The 22,353-nt window shown below is 40.4% G+C and overlaps 1 protein-coding gene across 1 annotated transcript in view; it reads right to left on the reverse strand.

Moving 5' to 3' along the window:
- The window catches only part of LOC112125929 (dystrophin-like), a 1,989,526-nt gene that overhangs the window by 391,882 nt on the left and 1,575,291 nt on the right, over positions 1 to 22,353 (reverse strand). Inside the window, exon 55 of the mRNA XM_026648920.1 lies at positions 2,165 to 2,354. Within this exon, the coding sequence (XP_026504705.1) occupies positions 2,165 to 2,354 (190 nt within the window). The remainder of the gene's footprint in view (positions 1 to 2,164; positions 2,355 to 22,353) is intronic.

Consider the following 22,353-nt stretch of genomic DNA (forward strand, 5'->3'; position numbering starts at 1 on the left):
TGGAGGATTAAACATGCTATGAAGTGTCTGATAAACAGTGATAGGCAAATAGTCTAGCCAAAAGTATCAGGCTATATATAGAGAGACTGACAGAGAGCTAGAGGAAAAAAAAGATATTTGCCCCCCTTCTACCCATCAGCCTTCACTGAAAGTCAAAAATTACTGCTCCATGGGTGGACAGATATATATGAATCAGTTGGGAGTAAGCGACAATAAAACAGCTGCTGCTGTGTCTTTGCATACCAATGTTTCTTTTTAATATGTAAGAATCACTGTTCTTGCTGCAGAGCCAAGATCAAACAGTGAACAGAATGGTGTTTGAGTCTTGAAAAGGAAGCAAACAGAGATACTGCTACACATTGTGCCCTTCATATATTGTGAAGACATTTTTTTAAACATAGCAAAAACCTTGAAGAAAATTCAGACTTATGCCAGTGCAACAATTCCTTTAAAAGACAACTCTCAAGGTTTTAAAAAAATTATTTTAACTTACAGTACAGTTATTTTTTATTTCATTTACTCTGTGGGTTGTCTAAAGTTGAGCCTAACATTAATTTTAAATCTTTCTTTTTCATATTTTATTGTATGTGCTCTGCTTTCTTCATCCAAGGATGACTCCCACCACAGTAATTTTATAAAGCAATGCAGGCTGAAAACATGATGTTTCTGGTCAAATATAACTCTATTTCTAATAATTTCAATTATATTTAAGAATAAAATACTAGACCTCTGTATGCAAGGAACTGTTTTGACGGATGACCCATTTTTATGTGACATACAAAAGTTACCACGCCAAATTAAATTATTGCTAATACTGCACACAACATAGAAGTGTAAAAGGAGAACTTGGAATATTTTTTAATTCCAGTAGCAACCAAAAAATCAGATACTTGAGAGTGAAAAGAGATGGACTGTACTGGATATAAATGGTCTAATTCAGTACAGCATGATCTCCCATTCATAACTACTTCTCAAGGATCATACCAACTAAAGTCAGACCCACAGGGGTGAAAATTTTGAGTATTTTTTAAATAAAAACATTGGATAACCATAATCCACTTTTCAAGCAAAAAATGGTCCAGACTTGATTTCTAAGGAATGCAGCATTTCTGGCTTTTTAAGTACAGTGTAATGGAGTTTATTAATAATGCATTAGCATTACAACGGAAAAACAAGTTATAGTAGAATAAATACTATAAAGTGCATTTGAGAAAAAAGGTAACACTATCTCTAACCTAATGTTATTTATGGAACACAATCTCTGTAATTTTCAATTAATTCACATTTTGAAAATTATCATCTCCAGACTCTGGAGTTTCCAGATTTGGATGTGGGTGAATTTATTATTACCAAGGTGAAGCTAAAGCACTTTAAGTACATTTTACAATACAGCTCTGCCTTATATGCATCACAATAATTTAACAAATCTGTGAACACACATCCCTATTGAGAGCACAATGCAAATATAAGTGCCTTTTTCTTATCAAGACTCTCTTAAAAAAAACACAAGAAAACATGCCATCCTCTCTTTCTTAACATTAAAGGTAAAGAAAGCTATTTTTTTTTATCTAGGGAAAACAATTGTCTGAAAATTGTATGATCATTAACTCTGACAGGTCATCTTCTTTTATTCCAACTGAGCACATTAACAAAAATCAGCCAAATGCCAGATTAATATTTTTGAAGTATTTGAAAGTAATGGGCAAAACTAATTTAGTTAAACAACAGAGAATAAACTAAACACAATATATACAGGACTGCTATAAATATCAGAAATGCATAACAAACACTCATATCTCAATAACTCTTACTTTAAGACTCTGCATCAGCACCATAATTAATTTTTCTGCAATATAAAAATCTAAATATCTGTTTCAGCAAAGTTTATTTCTGTTTGTTTTAAGTTGTGCTTCAAAACACACAGTATCTCATTCAGTGTCTAAATGACTCAGTCACTGAAAGACCAGGATGTTAAACAGAATCAGAATGTGTGTCACCCAATTTTTAAAGGAATTCCCCAAAGCAACAATTAAACATTGGTACCACAATCAATATTATTTTCAATTTCATTTCAGTTTAAAATAAGCTAAACAGCATGCACAAGCACAAAGAAATCATTATCTTGCATCCATGAAGGTCTATATAGCTAAAGCACTTGACTTACCTGCCACTGTTTCATGAGCTCCCGAACCTCTTTCGTGTCCTCTAGTATCCTTTCCTTGTGTGTAGCATCCTGCAGGACATTGGCAGTTGTCTCTGCTTCTGTAAGCCAGGCAAGGAACTTTTCCAGATCCAGGTAGAACTGTTGCAGCAGCCTTAGAGCTGCTTCCAGTTCAGCTTCTCGCTCACTAACCCTGTGCAAGCACAAACAGTCAAATGCAGCACTCACAGAAATCAGAACAAGTGTAGATTTTTAAAAAAACAAACAAACCCACAGCAGGTTTTTACTATACTAATCAAGAGAAGAGAATTTGTAGATGAGCTACTATAATGAAAGAAAATGTACATAAGAATGATGGTTCCCCCCCAAAGCTAATGTTCGTCTCTGTCTTTTTGGATGGTGGCAGGAGGTACACAATGACATTTTTCAACTGCAATCTAGAGGAAATGACATTACTTTGGTAAAGAACACAATGTACTGTACCTGGAATTTTGGAACTCAAACAAATCAAGGTTAATTCCTTTCAAATATAATCAAAGTTTTTTCACTTATCGCTCATAAGCCTGCTACTGCCTGCAAGCTTGTTTAATTTTTGGAAATCACAAAGTAGTTTTTGGTCACTGAGGAGCAAGGATAGTTTACTGCAATTATTAATTCCTCTAAGTTGCAAGCTGTGGGAGCTGTATTCATCACCTTGTGTCCTAACAATGCAGAAGATTTTCAAAGGGTCATGAAGCTGCTCTACTATATAGAAAGGTCTTACACAAATTATACCATAAGACAATCATAAAAAGATCTATATCACCTTTTTAATAAAAGATCACCTTTGAAATCTCAAGAATATTTCTCTGCCTTTGGCAAAAACCTAAATGATAACAATTTGGTAAAGAAGAATATTCAAGGACCTGTAATGAAAATTCCTTAGGTAAATTTGGTCTGATCCATCAGAACTAGCAGAAAATTTTTATGTCCTATTTGCACGCACACTTTTTGATTATTAAATTTAGGCTCAAAATTGATTCAAAATTCAAACACCTGCATGTGACACATCACTTATTAATATGTGACTGTCAGTTATTATGCAAAACTATAATTTATTTGAGCAGTAACTTTATCATGGGAAGTGCATATTAGGCAATAAACAACTCCTGAAGATCTGGTGGCAGCACTGCTCATGCATGAGTTGTTTATTCATCATGGGAGATGTTTTTGCTGAGCACACATTCTTCAGCAGTGTAGTTATTGCTATCATACAAGATAGAAGCCTCCTCTTTTGTCTTCACTGCATTAGCTTGGAATGTATGGAATAGGTTTAGAAAATGTCAACCATTCATAATAAAAGGGTTGAGTCTAAACATTTTTCATCTCATAAATACAGTTTAAGGTCTGATAACTAAATATTAGCTCCATATACTGATTGACAAAGGAAGTTAAGACTAGGTCTCTTCTACATCAAAATCCTACTGCTGGGGAGACTCTCAAACAATTGTCTCCTACTGTTGACAGATCTGTGTGTGACAAAAAAGCAGCAGAATTCAATATGTATCTTCCTCTATCTGCAGTAAACATATTGGCATATACACCTGATTGTGGGAGGTATTTCCAGAGTTGCACTGCTCAATCATATGTTCAGTCTTCAACCAATAGCTAGCTTAATATTTGTCCATGATGTTTCAGCATAGCCTATATTAAGATTCCAACTACTTTTTCCTAGCTAATGAACAGTTATGTGACCTGAATTTACACAACTTTCTACTGATCAGCATATATGTTTGGGTTGGAAGTCCAAGAGTGATGCAGTTTTCTAGGTAGTCTGAAAGAAAGTTGCACAACAGATTATCCCAGAAATATTTTCCAACATTGTAATTTTCCCACCTATTCACACTGAGATCATGCAATTTCTGTGTGCTAGAGCCAATATCAAATCTTGTTTATTGTCACCAAATGGTTAGATTCCTAAAGAACAAAAGGTACAACCTAATACCTAGCTGTTACTGAACCAGGAAAACATGAATTAGGCTGAAAAGGGGTTTTAACGTGTTTTACCTATTTAACATGTTTTTTCATCACGGATTCTTCCAAACTATGAATACAGCCAGTAAATGCAGAGGGATTTAAAGCAGCCAATCAGAGCTCAGAAGTGTGAGCAGAGAATTCAATTCAGTCAAATGACAATCTATTAACTCAGAGCTAAAATCCACAATCCATGTTTCTCAACCACCTTGTGACAAAGGTGACTATTATTATTGAACCCATTTTTGTAATAGGGAAAGAGAGAAATATGTTAAAGCCCTTGTCTCAGGCTATTCATGTATTCATTTATTATTTCTTCAAGAGATAAAGGACTGTATTCTGATATCATTTACATATGTGCAAATCTGGAGTTGCTCTCTTTAAATCAACAGAATTATTCCAATTTTACACTGGTATGAGTAATATCAAAAAGTGGCTCTAAGTGCCCACGAAAGCTTATGCGCAAATAAATCTGTCAGTCATTAAGGTGCCCCCGGACTCCTCATTGTTTTTGTGGATACAGACTAACACAGCTACCCCCAATACATATGATGATAGTGTATATTTCATAGAGAGAATCTCCCTTTCCAGTTTTCAACCCATTACAGATTGGTTAGCTAAAGCTCTATTTTCTTTGACATATTGCAGAGCAAAGTGCTCTGCTCACACTTAGTTCTCTATCTCCATTCTAACCTCTTGAAGTGAGTGAAACATGTCCTTTTTCCTTTTATTAAACCAGGGCCGGCTCCAGGCACCAGCGGAGGAAGCACGTGCCAGGGGTGGCACATGCTAAGGGGCGGCATTCCGTCCATTCTTGGGGCGGCACAGTCCGGGTGGTTTTTTGTTGTTGGTGTTGTTGCGTCGGCAGTCCGAGCGGCTTTTTTTTTTTGCTTGGGGAGGCAAAAATGGTAGAGCCGGCCCTGTATTAAACCAACATTCTTCATTCAGCTACTGACTAGGTATTTCTGGAATAGCTAGAGCTAACATAACATAACAGAAGACAACCTTAATTTGGAGATTTAAAAGGGGGTTTTCGCCTTCCTCTGCAGTGTGGGGCACGGGTTGGAGGATTCTCTGCACCTTGAAGTCTTTAAACCACAAGTTGAGGACTTCAATACCCTGTTTCCCCGAAAATAAGACATCCCCCGAAAATAAGACCTACTTCCAGATTTGCCTCTCGCTGTAATATAAGACATCCCGCGAAAATAAGACCTCCCCGATAATAAGGCCACCCCGGAATATAAGGCCCCGAAGCTCCAGGAAAAATAAGACCTCCCCTGAAAATAAGACCTAGCGCATCTTTGGGAGCAAAAATTAATATAAGACACTGTCTTATTTTCGGGGAAACACGGTAGTTCAGACATAGGTCATGGGTTTGTTACAGGAGTAGGTGGGTGAGATTCTGTGGCCTACGTTGTGCAGGAGGTCAGACTAGAAGATCATAATAGTCCCTTCTGACCTTAAAGTCTATGAGTCTATGAATAGAAAATCCCACAGGACCAAGAACAAAGAGTTATTGTATTCACACTTATTTATATACATAAACCATGTTATTGTAGTAATTTTCTATAATAGCTCAGAAAAACTCCAAAGTTATTTTGCAGAATGCAAAGATTTTCTTGTGTCATACTGTTTCCTGCCACATCCATGAACATGCAATAGCCTGATCATTTCACTCTGCCAGGTTACTGGAAGAGCATTCATGCTCAAGGAATTGACATTGCAGGAGATATTTTATATTTTGAGGCTCTGTGCCACAGTTACAGGTATTGGGGCCAAAAGTGTAGCCCCACTTGATTATCGCATCTCTAGAGCTGCCAACTCCAGTGTGGAATCAAATAAGACAACATCATATAGTCCAGGTCTGATATGCACTGGGTAGTAAGTGCTCAACTGGTATGAGCTGGAGCGCACAGGCTATAGGGTTGTTCTCTACTCATTTGCCATAATTGAACCCTGGTTTGTTTGGGTGACAGTGTGAGAGGGCATAACAGTGGCAAGATAACTTTCTTGTGACATCACTCGACTCAGCTTTGGTGTTATAGTGTATAGCAGATAGATGTCTTGCATCTGTGCATTGCCATGTTCACCGAAGATGGAAAAAGACCTTGTGGTTTATCCAGTTCTACAGAGCAGGATTCTTCTGTAAATTTTGCTTTTTTAGTGTTTTTTAAATTTAGTTTTAAATATATCATGTAATACAGCTTGAATCACCTGTGGACCACACTTAGAGCCCAATCCTACAAAAACTTGAGCCTGTGCTTAAATCTTTGCAAGATCAGAACCTTGCTTTATAATGTGGATCAATTCCCTAACAATCTGAATTTACTCTGAAACCTGGGACACAGGCATGAGTCTAAGTAGAATCAATGTGAACCTCAGCAGATCTAATAAATATAGCTGAATGCTACAAATAGGATACCAAGGTGTAAAAGAAAAGGAGTTTGTTATTTTCTCCACTGTAGGCTGCAAAGTAGTATCAAAAACTAAAACTGACCCACCAAGGTTAATAAATAGGTAATTTTTAATCTAGAAAATTATGAACATGAGCTCAGGTCAAGGGAAAAATTGACCAGATGTAGACATATTGCTGAAGACCAGAATTTATGTCTGATGGAAGCATCTACACTCCAAGAAACAATACTTTCTTTAATTGTACTGGGCTTACAGTGAGATATATGTTAGCTATAAAGAATATTCTGACACTGTTCTGCTATGACCCTCAGAAATCTTAGGGGAACATAATTCTTTGACCATGCAAAAACACATGGTTTTCCACAGAGCATACTATTAACTACAAAACCGCTGGTATTTTTGCCTTCTAAATATTGGCACATTTAGCATTTTATTTACTCTCTTTATATAGTAATCACAACAGGTCATTCTCTCAACTATGGAAGAAATAACATCTAAAAAGATTATTGGAAATGGGATACTTATTTGAAACAGGTTCTCTCTTATTCTCTCTCTCTTTTTATTAAAAAAATATTGTAGATCTTTAGATTGCCGACGTGTTTAAAAAGTGTTAAAGTTTTAGGTGCTTGCATTGAATTCTTAAATCAGACATACACAGACCTTACATGAATCTAGGTGGGGGGGAAGATGTCTTACTCTTCAAAACAAAGTCACAACCTTTATCATTTAACAATAATCTCACAACAATTAGAATTTGAAACTGTAATAGGCATGTTCCATGCTTCTTTCTGAAATCTCTGCAGGATGTCCATATTTTTTTAATATAATTGGTCCTTTAAACAGTGATGTATTTGCAAAATTATAAGATTGAAATGAGGAAAGGAAGGCCTCTGAGATGATGAATAAAGCAGTTCGGATGTCACATGTAGGATATGATAATGCAAACCACAAGAAAATTATAGGAGAGAGTGAAATACATACTCTGGATGAGGAGTTTAGTGGCATTAAATAAAGAATTTAAGGCAGGGTTTCCTGGACTTGTATCATCTAAATATAAGTTTGATTTTATATCAAGTACAAATTATAACAAAGGAAGATGGGTGAAGGAGGGAACATTTATTGTCATAGAAGAAGACTGGGCAATCTAAATACTACCCTTTCCCCTCTCCCCCACCTGACACATACACACTATTTTGAATTGCTGAAGGTAAGAAACAAAGCATAGAAAGGAAAACATGACTCTCTGTTAAGATGCCCCTAATTCTTTACTGTCTAACTTGACATGATGATGGCACTACTGCAAACATGGCAAACTGGTAGGAGAAGCAGTAGTTTCCACCCCAAGAATCATCTTCAATCCTTCCAGAGAACAAATCCCCACATCTGCTTTTGAAGTTTTAAGGGCCTGCTCAACCTAAAGATTAATGTTTTGAAATTTGGCTGCCAAAGCCATGTGAAACATGTGTGATGGCGCCCCCCCCATAAGGCTTTGTGGAAATATGCTTATGACTATATATGACATAACTGGAATATGTTCTGTGCTACATATGCCATGTAACATATCTATGTAAAAGTTATGATTTACTGAATCTATTAATCCTATTTGTATGCATGTATCATTTTTGTATTCAAAGTTATGAATATTGGCCGTGTACTGGCTTGATTTCTAAATAACCTTAATAGAGCATTTGGTCAGTTCCTGGAGAAAGGAATTCACAAAGTTAAGTGCCCAATCAAGAAGCACTTAAGGAACAATGCATCTTGGAATGCTCCAATCCACATAAGAAGTCTTCTGGGAGACATTCAACATACCATGTGGGCAATGGCTTCTGCCTGTAAAAACTGTGAGTCATGCATGGACATGTGACTTGTCCAGGTGACTCCAGAACTCCATCTTGGAGATGTACTTTGTATAGGAGAGAGGAGGGAGTCTCCACCCACAAGAGAAAGTCTATTTAAGCCTGTGGGAGACCCCTCCATTTTGTCTCCAGCTGGCTAAAGAGATAGCCGCCTCTCCACCCCCAAAGATACCTGAAAGAAACTGGAACAAAGGACAGTAACAATAGGCGTGTGAGTGATTGCTGGACCCAGACCAGCAGGAGTCTAGTCTGTAAAAGGAAGCTTACTGGAATTGGTGAGGTGTTATTTGTATTAAGTTTCTTAGACATAGACTTACATGTTCTAGTTTATTTTACTTGATAATTCACTTTGTTCTGTCTGTTACTACTTGAAACCACTTAAATCCTACTTTCTGTATTTAATAAAATCACTTTTTACTTATTATTAACTCAGAGTATGTGTTAATACCTGGGGGGGCAAACAGCTGTTCATATCTCTCTATCAGTGTTATAGAGGGTGAACAATTTATGAGTTTACCCTGTAGAAGCTTTATACAGGGTAAAATGGATTTATATGGGTTTACACCCCGTTGGGAGTTGGGCATCTGAGTGTTAAAGACAAGAACACTTCTGTAAGCTGCTTTCAGTTAAGTCTGTAGCTTTGGGGTAGGTAATTCAGATCCTGGGTCTGTGTTGGAGCAGACTGGTGTGTCTGGCTCAGCAAGACAGGGTGCTGGGGTCCCAAGCTGGTAGGGAAAGCAGGGGCAGAAGTAGTCTTGGCACATCACTTGGCAGTTCCCAAGGGGGTTTCTGTGATCCAATCCGTCACAATATGAAAGTTAAAAGTCTGTATTTGGGAAGTGTTTATGTTTCAAATTTAATGCTAGTGAACCCAAATCACTGATTATCTGAATTTTGGATGTTCCTCAGATTTACATAGAAACTAATTTGATCTGAAGATGCAATTATCAAATGCTTTAATGTCTCTTTCCTACCAAAAGGGGATCCAGATAATTACAGTTTTACTCATATTTCTTTATTGTTTCCTTAATGTGGTTTATTCAATAAAATGTTTTCTACAAAAGAGTTAATAGCATTCTTAGAGTGGTTTCAGGAATTCCTGCTCTGCGTATATAGAATAAAATAGATGAATTTGTTTCACTTATATTAACAGAATCCAGTAACAGAAGTAAGCACTTCCATTCCAACTTTATTTAAATAGTTTTTTTCATTCTTTCAAATGTGCTAAACACAAAGGCTGAAACAAAGGATCACGTTTCTGTGGCAGAGAAAGTTCTGAACAGCCGGAGAAACAGGTCAAGATCCAAGTTAAAAATTACAAACCATCTCTCTTTACAGTTTCTAGGTTGTTTTTGGTAGTCGTGTTCAACCAGATTGACACAAATCAATAAAGTATCTGACCCTTTGTCCCTTCCTGTATCTCAATAGTCCATAAACTCTGAACAATAGTATAAAAACAAAAACCAACATAAAACAACAGGTCTTCTGTTCTAGAACTCCCTACCCTGACTCAGAAAGAATCAATCAACATCCCGCCTCCCCTCTGGCTTTCATAAGGACAGCTCAACCTATTTAAGAGTCTAAAAGCAACTTGCCTCAGCTGCAAGTCTTTGATTCTGCTCTTCGAGGCATTGCCAATTGGGACTCAACCCTCCTTCTAGAATTTAGCCATCAACAAAACAAAACAAAAAAACCCAACTGACTCATCTCTCTTGGTAGGGCTCCTCATAGGGAGGAATTGGGTGTTACGCAGCTGTCAGACTATTTGGGTGGGGCAATAAACAATGTGCATACTCCATCAGAACCCAGAAGAAGAGAAATCTTAGAAGTACCATGCAGCAGTAAAAAATATTCTTCAGACACCTTCATTCAACGATCCTAAACTTCATACAACACAAAGTACACAAAAACAGCCATACTGGGTCAGACCAATGGTCCATCTAGCCTAGTATCCTGTCTTCTGACAGACGCTAACCCCAGGGGCTTCAGAAGGAATTAATAGAAAAGGTGGCCCCTGTCGCCTATTCCCAGCTTCTGGCAAACAGAGGCTAGGGACACCATTCCTGACCATCCTGGCTAATAGCCATTGATGGAGCTATCCTCCACGAAGTTACCTACTTCTTTTTTGAACTCTGTTACAGTCTTGGCCTTCACAACATCCTGTGGCAAAGAATTCCACAGGTTGACTACATTGTGTGAAGAAATACTTCCTTTTGTTTGTTTTAAACCTGCTAACTATGAATTTCATTTGGTGACCCCTAGTTCTTATGTTATGAAGAGGAGTAAATAACACTTCCTTATTTACTTTCTCCACACTAGTCATGATTTTATATACCTCTACCATAGTCCCCCTTTGTTGTCTCTTTTCCAAGCTGAAAAGTCCCAGTGTTATTAATCTCTCCTCATATGGAAGCTGTTACGTACCCCTAGTCATTTTTGTTGCCCCTTTTCTGTACCTTTCTAATTCCAATATATCTTTTTTGTGATGGAGCGACTAGATCTATATACAGTATTCACTATGTGGGTGCACCATGGATTTATATAGAGGCAATATGATATTTTCTGTCCTATTATCTATCCCTTTCCTAATGATTTTCAACATTCTTAGCTTTTTTGACTGCTGCTGCCCATTGAGTGGATGTTTTCAGAGAACTATCCACAATGACTCCAAGATCTCTTTCCTGAGTGGTAGCAGCAAATTTAGACCCCATCATTTTATATGCATAGTTGGGATTGTTTTCCAATGTGCATTACTTTGCTTTATCAACACTGAATTTCATTTGCCATTTTGTAGTCAAATCACCTAGTTTTGTAATATCCCTTTGTAACTCTTCACAGTCTCCTTTGGACTTAACTATCTTGAGTAGTTTTGTACCATCTGCAAATTTTGCCACCTCACGTTTACCCCCTTTTCCACACCATTTATGAATATGCTGAATAGTACTGGTCCCACTACAGGGCACCACTGGGGGATACCTGTATTTACCTCTCTCCATTCTGAAAACTGACCATTCCTACTCTTTGTTTTCTATCTTTTAACTGGTTACTGATCCAAGAGAGGACCTTCCCTCTTATCCCATGACAGCTTACTTTGCTTAAGAGCTTTTGTCAATGGACCTTGTCAAGGTTCTCTGAAAATCTAAGTACACTATATCCACTGGATCACCCTTGTCCACATGCCTGTTGACCCCAATAAATTCTAATAGATTGGTGAAGCATGATTTCCCTTTATAAAAACCATGTTGACTCTTCCCCAACAAATGGTGTTCATCTATGTGTCTGAGAATTCTGTTCTTTATTACAGTTTCAACCAATTTGTCTGGGGCTGAAGTTAGGCTTACCGGCCTGTAATTGCTGGGATCACCTCTGGAGCTTTTTTAAAAAGTTGGCATCACATTAGCGATTTTCCAGTCATCTGGTACAGAAGCTGATTTAAATGATATGTTACATACCACAATTAGTAGTATGTATCTACTAATACATAAGGCTACGATTTAGTCACAGTGCGACTGGCCCTGGAGCCGATCAGCAGCAGCTGGTGCAGTTGTCTGCCGGGCCACTGCAGCAGCTGGCTGCTTGCCGCTCCAGCAGCAGCCAGTGCAGCTCTCCCTGGGGCCACCTGAGCAGCAGTCCCTTGAGCCAGCTGCTGGGGCAGCCTGGGGTCAACCACACTGGCCACTGCAGAAGTCATGGAAAGTTATGGAATCCATGACTTCTACGACCTGTATGACAGACATGGAGCCCTACTAATATATACTACAAAGGTATGTGGGAAAGGCCTAGAAGTCAGGGATATTGACTTATTTTCCCAGCTCTACTGCTGACTACATGATGTTGAGCAAATCATTTAAACTTTTTTGCCCTACTTACCCATCTGCAAAATGGCAATTATAATACTTATGCTCCTTACGACTAAAGGGGTTGGGGGGATATGATTGAGGTCTATAAAATCATGACTGGTATGGAGAAAATAAATAAGGAAGTCTTATTTACTCCTTCTCATAAAACAAGAACTAGGGGTCATGAAATGAAATTAATAGACAGCAGATTTAAAACAAACAAAAGGAAGTATTTTTTCATACAACGCACAGTCAACCTGTGGAACTCTTTGCCAGAGGATATTGTGAAGGCCAAGACACTAACAGGGTTCAAAAAAAGAACTAGATAAATTCATGGAGGATAGGTCCATCAATGGATATTAGCCAGGATGGGCAGGGATGGTGTTCCTAGTCTCTGTTTGCCAGAAGCTGGAAATGGGCAACAAAGAATGGATCACTTGATGATTACCTGTTCCATTCATTGCCTCTGGGGCACCTGGCATTGGCCACTGTCGGAAAACAGGATTATGGGCTAGATGGACCTTTGGTCTGACCAGTATGGCAGTTCTTATGTTCTTACATGGTATGTTATGTGAGGCTTAATGTTTAAACAGTGCTTTTAAATTCCTGAATGAAAAGCAGCATAACAAGTTCAAAGTATTATTCCAATGTAAACTACAAAAAGCACATAACCCACTGCGACTGCGGGGCCTATTTCCGATCCTTCTTCTGCTCACGCATCCGGGCAGATTTCCTCTGGGCGGCGTCTGCTGGCTCCCTTGACACCTTTGAGCAGCAGTGGGTGCTGTCCAGGGTTCTCTGTTCGGTGTCCCCGTCAGGTTCCCTTCGTTTAGCCCTGTGACCTCACTCCTGTCCCTGTTATATCTTTAGTTGTCCCCCGTAATTAATTGAGATCCCAGACCTTGTGGATCCTCCCCTTAGTCTGGGGAGGTCCTTTAGCAGTGGGCGGGCTTCCACCTGCCCACTTCCAGGATCCCAACAGGACCACTCTCCTGTAGCCATCTGGCCTGACCCTGTCACAGTAAGTATTCTTCATTATTTTCATAAGAATAAATGAATACTGCAGAAAGTAAAAAAAACAAAAACAACCCACTGAGCATATCCCAGTGGACTGTCATAAATTTATTTAGAACAGGTGTTTCTTTAAGAGTGATCTAATGGGGAAATTCACAGTGTTCAATGGTCTGCTAAATCACACTTCTATCTGTGTGCTGTGGTGGTCTAATGTTACCACGTTGGGTTGTAAGATAAAATATGTTGGATACTGGCTGGCTCAGTATCGGTTAGAGGCTTTAATTCTACACTTTGTGAGCTCCTCTATTTAAGTGCATTTTCTCTCTTTTCTATTCAGCACAATTTAAAGCTACCCGAAATTTCATTTTCTGGGGCTAATCACTCTCTGAATCCAAGACCCTCTGGTCTGTGCCTCCCTTCCGGTAAGTAATGGAGGAAGTTCACATTTGTCCACAAGGCTAGGGGCTTTGGCCACATCCCTTCTGCCATCATGATAGATGCGTAACTGCAAAATGGAATTGGAACAGTTAATTCCAATGATACACTTTGACCTGTTAAGGGGCCATCGCAGAGATACTGAAATAATTCATTTCAAGAGATGAAGGATAGGTCAATTCCAGAAAGGAAAATAATCACATAATATGCTTCCCATTCTGAATCCTGACCTAAAATCCTTCACATTAGTAATATGAATTTATGTGAGGAGCACCTTCTTGCCACAAGGTGATTCTGCTGAAGGTTAAAATGTAAAGTCTGTAGTGATTTATTAAAATGTTGATAGATGACTGATGGTAGTTTTGAAGATTTCTTCTGTGATAGCTGAGCTACAGTGCGACTAGAAATCCCTTGAGGAACTAATGTTGCGGGGGCACTGATCCTTTCTGAAACCATTTACTCTGTGGCTGAATATGTTTCAGTGATCCACTCAAGAGCTGGAGGAGTTAGATGATATCTGACATAGGAGCTTAAGCCAGGATCCACAAAGGCATTTAGATGTTACTCCATTCAGCATGGTAAACCTACCCCCTAGGTGCCCTGCTGCCTAATGGAATTTCCAGCCCTGAACTAGGGTCCTCAGCAAAGAACTCTCTCTTGAAGTTAGGCCCCTAAGCAGGGACGGCCAACAACATTTTGGCACCTGAGGCGGGAGCTCAAATGACACCCCTTTTCCCCCTCGCTTGGGCCAAAACTTTGAAAGGTCTCAATTCTGCCTTCTTCCTGTTCTACTCCTCTCATGGTACTGCTCTGCTACCTACCCCAATAAAGGAGAACTAACAACTTAAAATGCCTTGTTCAAAAATTTTAAGTAACACTTAACTTTCAAATGCCTGAACAGTAAATGTAACTTTTCTTGTCTGCATAGTAAACACTAGCATTTTTATCTGTTTGAATGATCAAAGTGGTACTTTCCGTGCCTTCTTGATTTGATTTGAACTGCTTCCTGAAGTTCCACAGTCTGGCCCAGCTCATGCTCTATTGAGATGGTTGTAAGGCCGACCAGCCTCTCCTGTGTCATTGTGGAGCGTAGATGTGTTTTTATTAACTTCAACTTGGAGAAACTGCGTTCTCCACTGGCAACTGTTACAGGAAGTGTTAGAAGTATGCGCAGAGCAACAAAAGCATTTGGAAAGAGGGTGATCATCTTATTTGTGCACATATATTCCAGAACAGCCTTTGGAGTTCATCCTGCTGAAATGTATCTTGAACGGGCTTTCAGTTCATCACCTAAATCACTCGCATCAATATCGCACATGTCATCATGTGCCAACACTGTCTCTGGTGCCCTGCATTGCTGGTGTAGGTCTTCTTCAGGTATAGTGAGGAGTTTTGGAATATCATACAACATCCCAAATATACTGCTGCATTCCTTGAGCTGCATGAAACGTTCTTCAACTGACTGTATTGTACAATCTACCACCTGGTTAAAGAATTCAACTTTGAATTGTTGTTTGGGGTCTCTTATGGGATTATCCCGTGCCTCGTAATCAAAATGTCATCTTCTTCGGTGACTCTTGTATTCTTGAATGGGTGGGAAAAGAGCTTCAGTGTGAAGTTCCTCTGCCAACTTCTGTGCACTCTTCAGAAAGTTTTGAAATCCCTCATCTGACCGGTAAGACTGTAGGTATGACTTTGCTTTGTCCAGTTGTTCCATTGCTACAGATATATCAAGGTCAACACCTTGGAGTCTCTTGCTTACAACATTTATTTCAAACAGTAGGTCATGCCATAACACTAGGCCACACAGAAATTTGAAGTTATGTATGTTTCTGGTGATTCCATTTCCCTCTGCCACTGTTCTCCCACGAACAGTTCCTGTCATAGCATTATCCTCCATAATGACAACTATGGCATCATCTATCTTCCAAATTTGGTGTTTGATAGGCTTTATCGCCTCCACTTTCCCATCATGTGGCACTCAGTGGTTTCGGTGTCAGAGAGGATGTTCTCAGATGTTGCTTCAAAATTTGCCATCGATGAGTTGATGCAGAGAAAAATACATAGATGCTTTGAATTACATTAAAAAATTCAGCAGCCTCACTAGAAGCTGATGCTGCATCACTGACCACCAAGTTCAATGAATGAGAACTGCATGGGACAAAAAAAGCTTGAGGGTTTAACTCTTGGATCTGTGTCTGCACTCCTCTGTTCTTTCCTCTCATGTTGGCACCATTATCGTAGCCCTGACCTCTCATGTCAGCTATCGCAATTCCCATATCGTCCAGCTTTTTAAGAAGCACATTTGTTATACCAGCTCCTGTAGTATCATCAGTGTCAATAAATTCTAGAAAATGCTCTCTGACAGTCACCATTACAGGGACATTTTCACTAGGTTCTGCTGTTGTTACAAAACGTACCATTAAAGTCATTTGTTCCGTATGGCTAATGTCAGGTGTGCAATCCAGAACAACAGATAGTGTCAGTGTATTCTCATGTTGCTTTTAACATCTGGCTGCTTTTAAGATAGAGGCAGGAGAATTCTCAACGAATCCAAGCAAGTTCATTTCTATCTTTGAAGGTTGTCTAGCTAGCCATAAGCCTGACTGGGATGACTGTAATATACTTATGAGAACCCTGTTGTCTGAAGTGGAGCGGAATCAGGTTATAGCTAAGGCTAAGGAGAAGGAAGACAGAGAAGGCATTTAAAGTTTAAAAGGGAAAGCTATTGGACACCAGAGGTTGTACAGAGTGGAATCCTCAAAGTGAGTGTGCTCGTTCTGGTTTGTTGCTTCAAAGCTCTGTACAGAAGTTATGTTACTGGAAAGGTGTATGATGGTAATGAGTATGTGTTAATGGTTGGAGAAAAGGTGTATGAGTGAAGAGTGGAAGGTTCCTTTGGAAGTTAAAAGAAGCCGAGAAAGGGGAAAGAGGAAAAAGCACAGAATGAGTTAACTGAGAGGAAAATACAGCTGGCCTCAGTCCAAGGACATTGTACGCAGCCAAGACTTTGCTGACAACCCAGAGAAGGGGGGCGGCAAAACTAAGGGGCGAACAGGATCACAGGGGAAGGGAAAGGGCCCCCGTTTGGGACGAAATCAATGTGCTATCTGTAAAGAGGAGGGACACTGGAAGAACGAATGCCCCCAGCGACACACCATGGGGGAGGGATATAGAAACAAAGTCCCACCCGCGCCCATCTTCTATAACGGCGCGGAAGAAGAGTCGTTTGTATAGGGAGGCCGGGGGACCCAGCGGCCCCTTCTGGCGGCACAGCCCGCCAGCCTGGATCCCACGGTAACAATTGAGGTAGGGGGCTGCCCAGTTGAAGCCCTTATTGATACAGGGGCTACCCTTAGTTTGCTTCCCCTCGCAGAGGCTCCCTAAGGAAGGGCTCAAAGGGTGTACTATAGTTCAAGGGATAGAGGGGCAAAACATAAAATTTGAAAAAACTCTTCCACTCCTAGTGAAAGTAGGGGACCATCATATTTCCCATCAATTCATTTGTAGCCCTTCCTGTCCCATTGCGCTGCTAGGACGAGATGTGCTTACTAAATTACAGGCGAAAATCTCGTTCAATAATAATGGGACTATGGAAGTTAGGCTCCCTAAACAACACATTTCTAACTATCAAATGGCCCTTCTGAATGCTGAAAATCCTCCCCCGGCGCAGCCGGAGAGTGAGAGGGACCAGCTGCCGGGGGTTAACTCTAAGGTCTGGGCTAAGGAGGGAGGCTTTGCTAGGGCTCGAAACGCTCTACCAGTGCATATTTCCCTTAAGGAAGGAAGCCGCCCAGTCCAAATTCGACAATACCCCCTTAAATTAACCACTCGGATCGGGTTGAAGCCTCTGATTCAAAAGTTTTTGCAGTACGGCTGGCTAAGGGAAGGCACTTCCCCGTACAATACTCCGATAATGGGAGTGCCTAAGCCTAATGGGCAGTATCGATTGGTCCAGGACCTAAGACAGTTTAATAAGTTAATAGAGGCCCCTTATCCAGTTGTCCCAAACCCTCATACTATCTTGGGCCAAGTCCCCAAGAACCACAGCTGGTTCTCTGTAATAGATTTAAAAGATGCTTTCTTCTCTATACCCCTTGATCAGGAGTCTCAGAAACTGTTTGCCTTTGAATGGGAGAACCCAGATACCCATTACAAGGCTCAGTATCTCTGGACTGTTGTCCCTCAGGAACTTACCTGTGCCCCTGAAATTTTCGGCAGCCAGCTAAAAAGAGATCTTGCCCCGTTCCTGGCTAGACACCCCTTGTGCAACATAGTTCAGTATTGTGATGATCTGCTTTTAAGTACTGAGACAGAGACAGCTTGTAGAGAGCAGACTATAGAACTCCTTAATTTTCTTGGAGCTCAGGGGTACAAGGTTTCCAGGAAAAAAGCTCAATTGGTTAAACAGCAGGTCACTTTTCTCGGGTATCATCTTTCTCAGGGACGTCGTAGCTTGGGTAAAGATAGGATCCAAGTTATACTCGAGAGCCCTCAACCCCGAAGCCCCAGAGAGTTGAGGGCTTTCCTAGGACTAACCGGTTTTTGCCGGCTTTGGATCCCTGACTACGGAGGGAAGGCCAGACCACTATACGAGTCCCTTACTAAAGAGGGTCTGCTCCACTGGTCATGGACCAAGGAAAAAGAAAAAGCATTTCAAGAGCTTAAAAAGGCCTTAGTTCAGCCTCTCGCTTTAGCTCTCCCGGATTCCCGGGGAAGCCATTTTATCTCCCAGGTGGTTCAGCAGGTGTCATGGGCCCTCAGTATCCAATGGAAATTGCATACACCTTGGAGACCGCAGAGCTCGGGCCAAGTAGAGAGAATGAATAGAACTCTCAAAGATACTCTCACAAAACTGTGTATGGAGTCCGGTTTAAAGTGGCTTGATGCTCTGCCACTTGCCCTTACCCGCATTCGGAGGGCCCCGCGTAAGGGTCTGAAACTTTCACCCTTTGAACTGGTTTTTGGGTTCCCTCCCCGAGTACTCATCCCGGGGTACCGAGAGGATGTAAACTGGGAAGTAGGGAATGACTCCTTGTGGAAACAGGTTTCTGCGCTACAATCTGTTTTGTTTCAGTTACATCGATACGTGGCGCCTTTCCAGACCCTTCCCTTGGATCAACCCGTGCATTCCTTCCAGATCGGTGATCAAGTCCTTATCAAAAAGTGGAAGCGTGACCCCCTCGCGCCACGGTGGGACGGTCCACACACTGTATCGCTCATCAGCCAGGCCGCCGTTAAGGTCCTCGGGAGCAACAAGTGGACACATCATACACGAGTAAAGCGGTTTCTGAGTCCAAACCCGGAGAGCAACACAACCGAAGAGGACAACAGCCCTCTGTCCGCTCCGGCTCCGGAAGCCCGGTGTGGCACAGGTGAAGACTCCACCTGGGAGTACCAAGGACTAGAGGGACTAAAGGGACTATTTAGGAGAAAGGGACAATGAAACTATCCTTTGTATTTCTGTTATGTATGTTCAGTTATTCATATAGTTGGGAAAATAGGTTTTTGCAACTAGGGGAAATAATAGAAGGTTCCTTTAATCTTACCAATTGTTGGGTATGTGGCGGTCCAGGAGAATTAAATGAATGGCCCTGGATAGCCCAGCCAGTACAGCCCAAATGGTGGCTAAGCAGCTTAAGCATAGTGCATAAGGGAACGGGAAGGTGGACTGAGGATAGTGGCCCTTGGCGGCTCTATTCTACTGGAATGGGTGTCTTTTGCCTTAATCGAACAAAACGCGAGGGAAAGTATGTAGGGGAAAGTACATGCAACTGGACTTTATCTCTAGGATTTGATTGCTGGGATCCCTACTGTCGCCCGTATGACTGTTTTAAGTATCAAGGACGATGGAACCATACCTATGTAAAGCTGACTAATAATAGCTGGGTCAGATGTTCCTACTGGAATCATAGAGGCAATGGTTGTAAGGCAGTAGGATTGGATGGGTACTTTGATGCCCTCTTTTTAAGTTGCCAGCGAGATAACACCACTAGTAAGGACCACGTGGTACGATGGTATCAGTGGACATGGCAGCACCCAAATGGAACCCTAGTGAGCTAGTAACAGGGGCCAGGGAACCAATCTATAATCTAAACCGAATCATTAGGCTGCAGGCTATCTTGGAAATATTAACCAACCAAACAGCTGCAGCACTGGACCTTTTGGCCGATCAATCAACTCAAATGAGACATGCAATTCTCCAACACCACATAGCTCTTGACTACTTGCTAGCAGAGGAAGGAGGACTCTGTGCAAAACTGAATGAGTCTAACTGCTGCTTACAAATAGACGATAATGGCCAGGCAGTAAAGCAGTTAACAAAGGAAATGAGAAAGATAGCCCATGTCCCAGTACAGACCTGGGGTGGGTGGGACACAGATTGGTTTACCTCCTGGCTGCCACAATTGGGATGGCTACGAAAAGGTTTTCTCCTTTTTATATTCTTTGTTACCACCCTATTAACTCTCGCTTGCTTTACCCCTTGCTTGGTTGCGGTAGTCCAAAAACTGGCTAGTCAGGTTACATATCAACAAATGATGATATTATACCAGCCAGAAGGAACTGAGGAACAAGGGCCATAAGCTCTTAAAATGCTTTTAAGGGGGGAGATTTGATGGAAAAGGCCTAAAGATTTAAATAAAATCAAGGATATGTATTTAATCTTGCATTTAACCATGTCAGCTATTTGCTAATTGGCTCACTTGGCTTACAAGTATATGCAGCTGTTTTCCCATATATCCCTAAGGTATTTAGTGCAAAGGGTCAAGGGATGTACCTTGTTCTCCCTTCAAAATGACAAATGTATCTGCAACAGATGTCTCTTGTATCCCCTTCCCCAAAATAATATATGTATTCTGTGTAACCTGTTATCTATAGGTCAGCATAATGACGCGGCTGAGTTGTTTGTTACTGGTTATAAAAAGGGCCGATTGCGGCCATGAAAGGCGTGTCTCTCATCTGGCATGAGCCGATGAGAGCTCACCCGCTCAGCTGACCGATCAATAAAGGGCCTGGTACCCGTCTTTTTGTCTCTCCGTGCCTCCTTGGTGTAATTAGGTAAGCTCCGGGGGGAAACGGGCCCTGTTTGGCTAACAACAGTGGATTACAGATTGCTGTAATAAGCCATAAATGCAGTGTCTTTATTAAGACTATGATTTTTAGTGTCTAGCAAAGTTGTGTATTTAAAGCTCCCAGGCTTGTCTTTTTAGTGTTATGCAGGTTTCCCTTGAGGATAAGGATTAACAGGTCAGATACAGAGTGACTGGTTTGTGAAAAATGTTCACCAAGAGGTGATACGGTGTTTTTGTTTATGATTTTTGTGTCTAGTGATTAGTTGGTTTCACCTATATAGATGTTATTGGGGCATTTAGTGCACTGAACAGTAAACTACATGTTGTGATAGGCAAGTGTCAGACCTATGTATCTTGAAAGATGTGTTGTGGGGAGTGTTGGTCATTGTAGGTGGAGTGGAGATATTTGCTGCCAGTAACATGGAGTCACACTACCAGGAGAGAATGGCTGCTGGTTCAGCCTGAAAGGAGAGTCACTTCATAGATCCCCAAGATCCATGTAGTTAGGAGGGGATTAAGACTCCAAAACCCAAATCCTCTAAAACCCTTCTAGCCAGAGAGAATGGTGCAAGGTAACCTCAGAGGATTTCCCTTCTGTCTTAGCTCTCTCCACTGTTCCCCGTTTCCCCCATGGTAAAAGAGGTTGATATGACTCATAATTAATCAAAATATTATTTAAATAGAGTTTTTCTTCATATGAGCATCCTACCTTAACATTATTTATCATACTGATCACATGAACTACACAAAATAAGTGAAAAAAATGAAGCAGGTATCTGAAATCCTTTGTTTAAATAATCAGAGTTGATATTCCAACTGTCAAAAATGATTTTTTTTAGATTCACTTGGGTTTATATTAATCCATTAATAATCTCTTCACAACTGCAACATGCCAATGAGCTCTGCAGTTTCCCAGAGAGCATGGGTGAAAAATTAGTAATGGATTAAAAAAAAAATCTAAACATTATGTGACAATCACCGTGTACATAGTGGGGGGAAAAAATCAATTAAAGATGACCTGAAAAGCAAAGGAAAAGTACGGATGCCCTTCTTTGAGAGATTAGGATGCTTTTGGGAACCTATATAAATCATACATTTAGGAGAAAATATCTCTTTCTTAAAAATTCAGCACCCCTCTCTTGTCATAATTCTAGGTTAAGAAGGACTCCAATCCACCCTCTAAAGCATCCAAGCAGTGCTAAACAAAAACAGGGAAGAGGAGACTTAACATTCCTGATATTTCTAAGGTAAGAGATAAATCGTGGGAATAATATTATTAATAATAATAGTAATAATAAATGATTATTGCATTCTTTGTGCATCAGAAAGAAGTAGAAATGCCCACAACCTCATTTATTTCTTTTTGTATATCCCTTTTAAATCATATATTTGACAATTTCAATTTTTACTACAGTCTAATACATATCACTCTTGCAATTTCACAGCAGTCAACAGTGGTATCTAATAACTAGTTTAATTATTTAGATACAATTTTGGCTTACAAAGTGTAATTAAGACTGATCATCAAAATCATTAGGTTTTAA

Source organism: Terrapene carolina, unplaced genomic scaffold, assembly GCF_002925995.2.
Source record: "Terrapene carolina triunguis isolate 2854851 unplaced genomic scaffold, T_m_triunguis-2.0 Scaffold22, whole genome shotgun sequence".
Lineage (NCBI taxonomy): Eukaryota > Metazoa > Chordata > Testudines > Emydidae > Terrapene > Terrapene triunguis.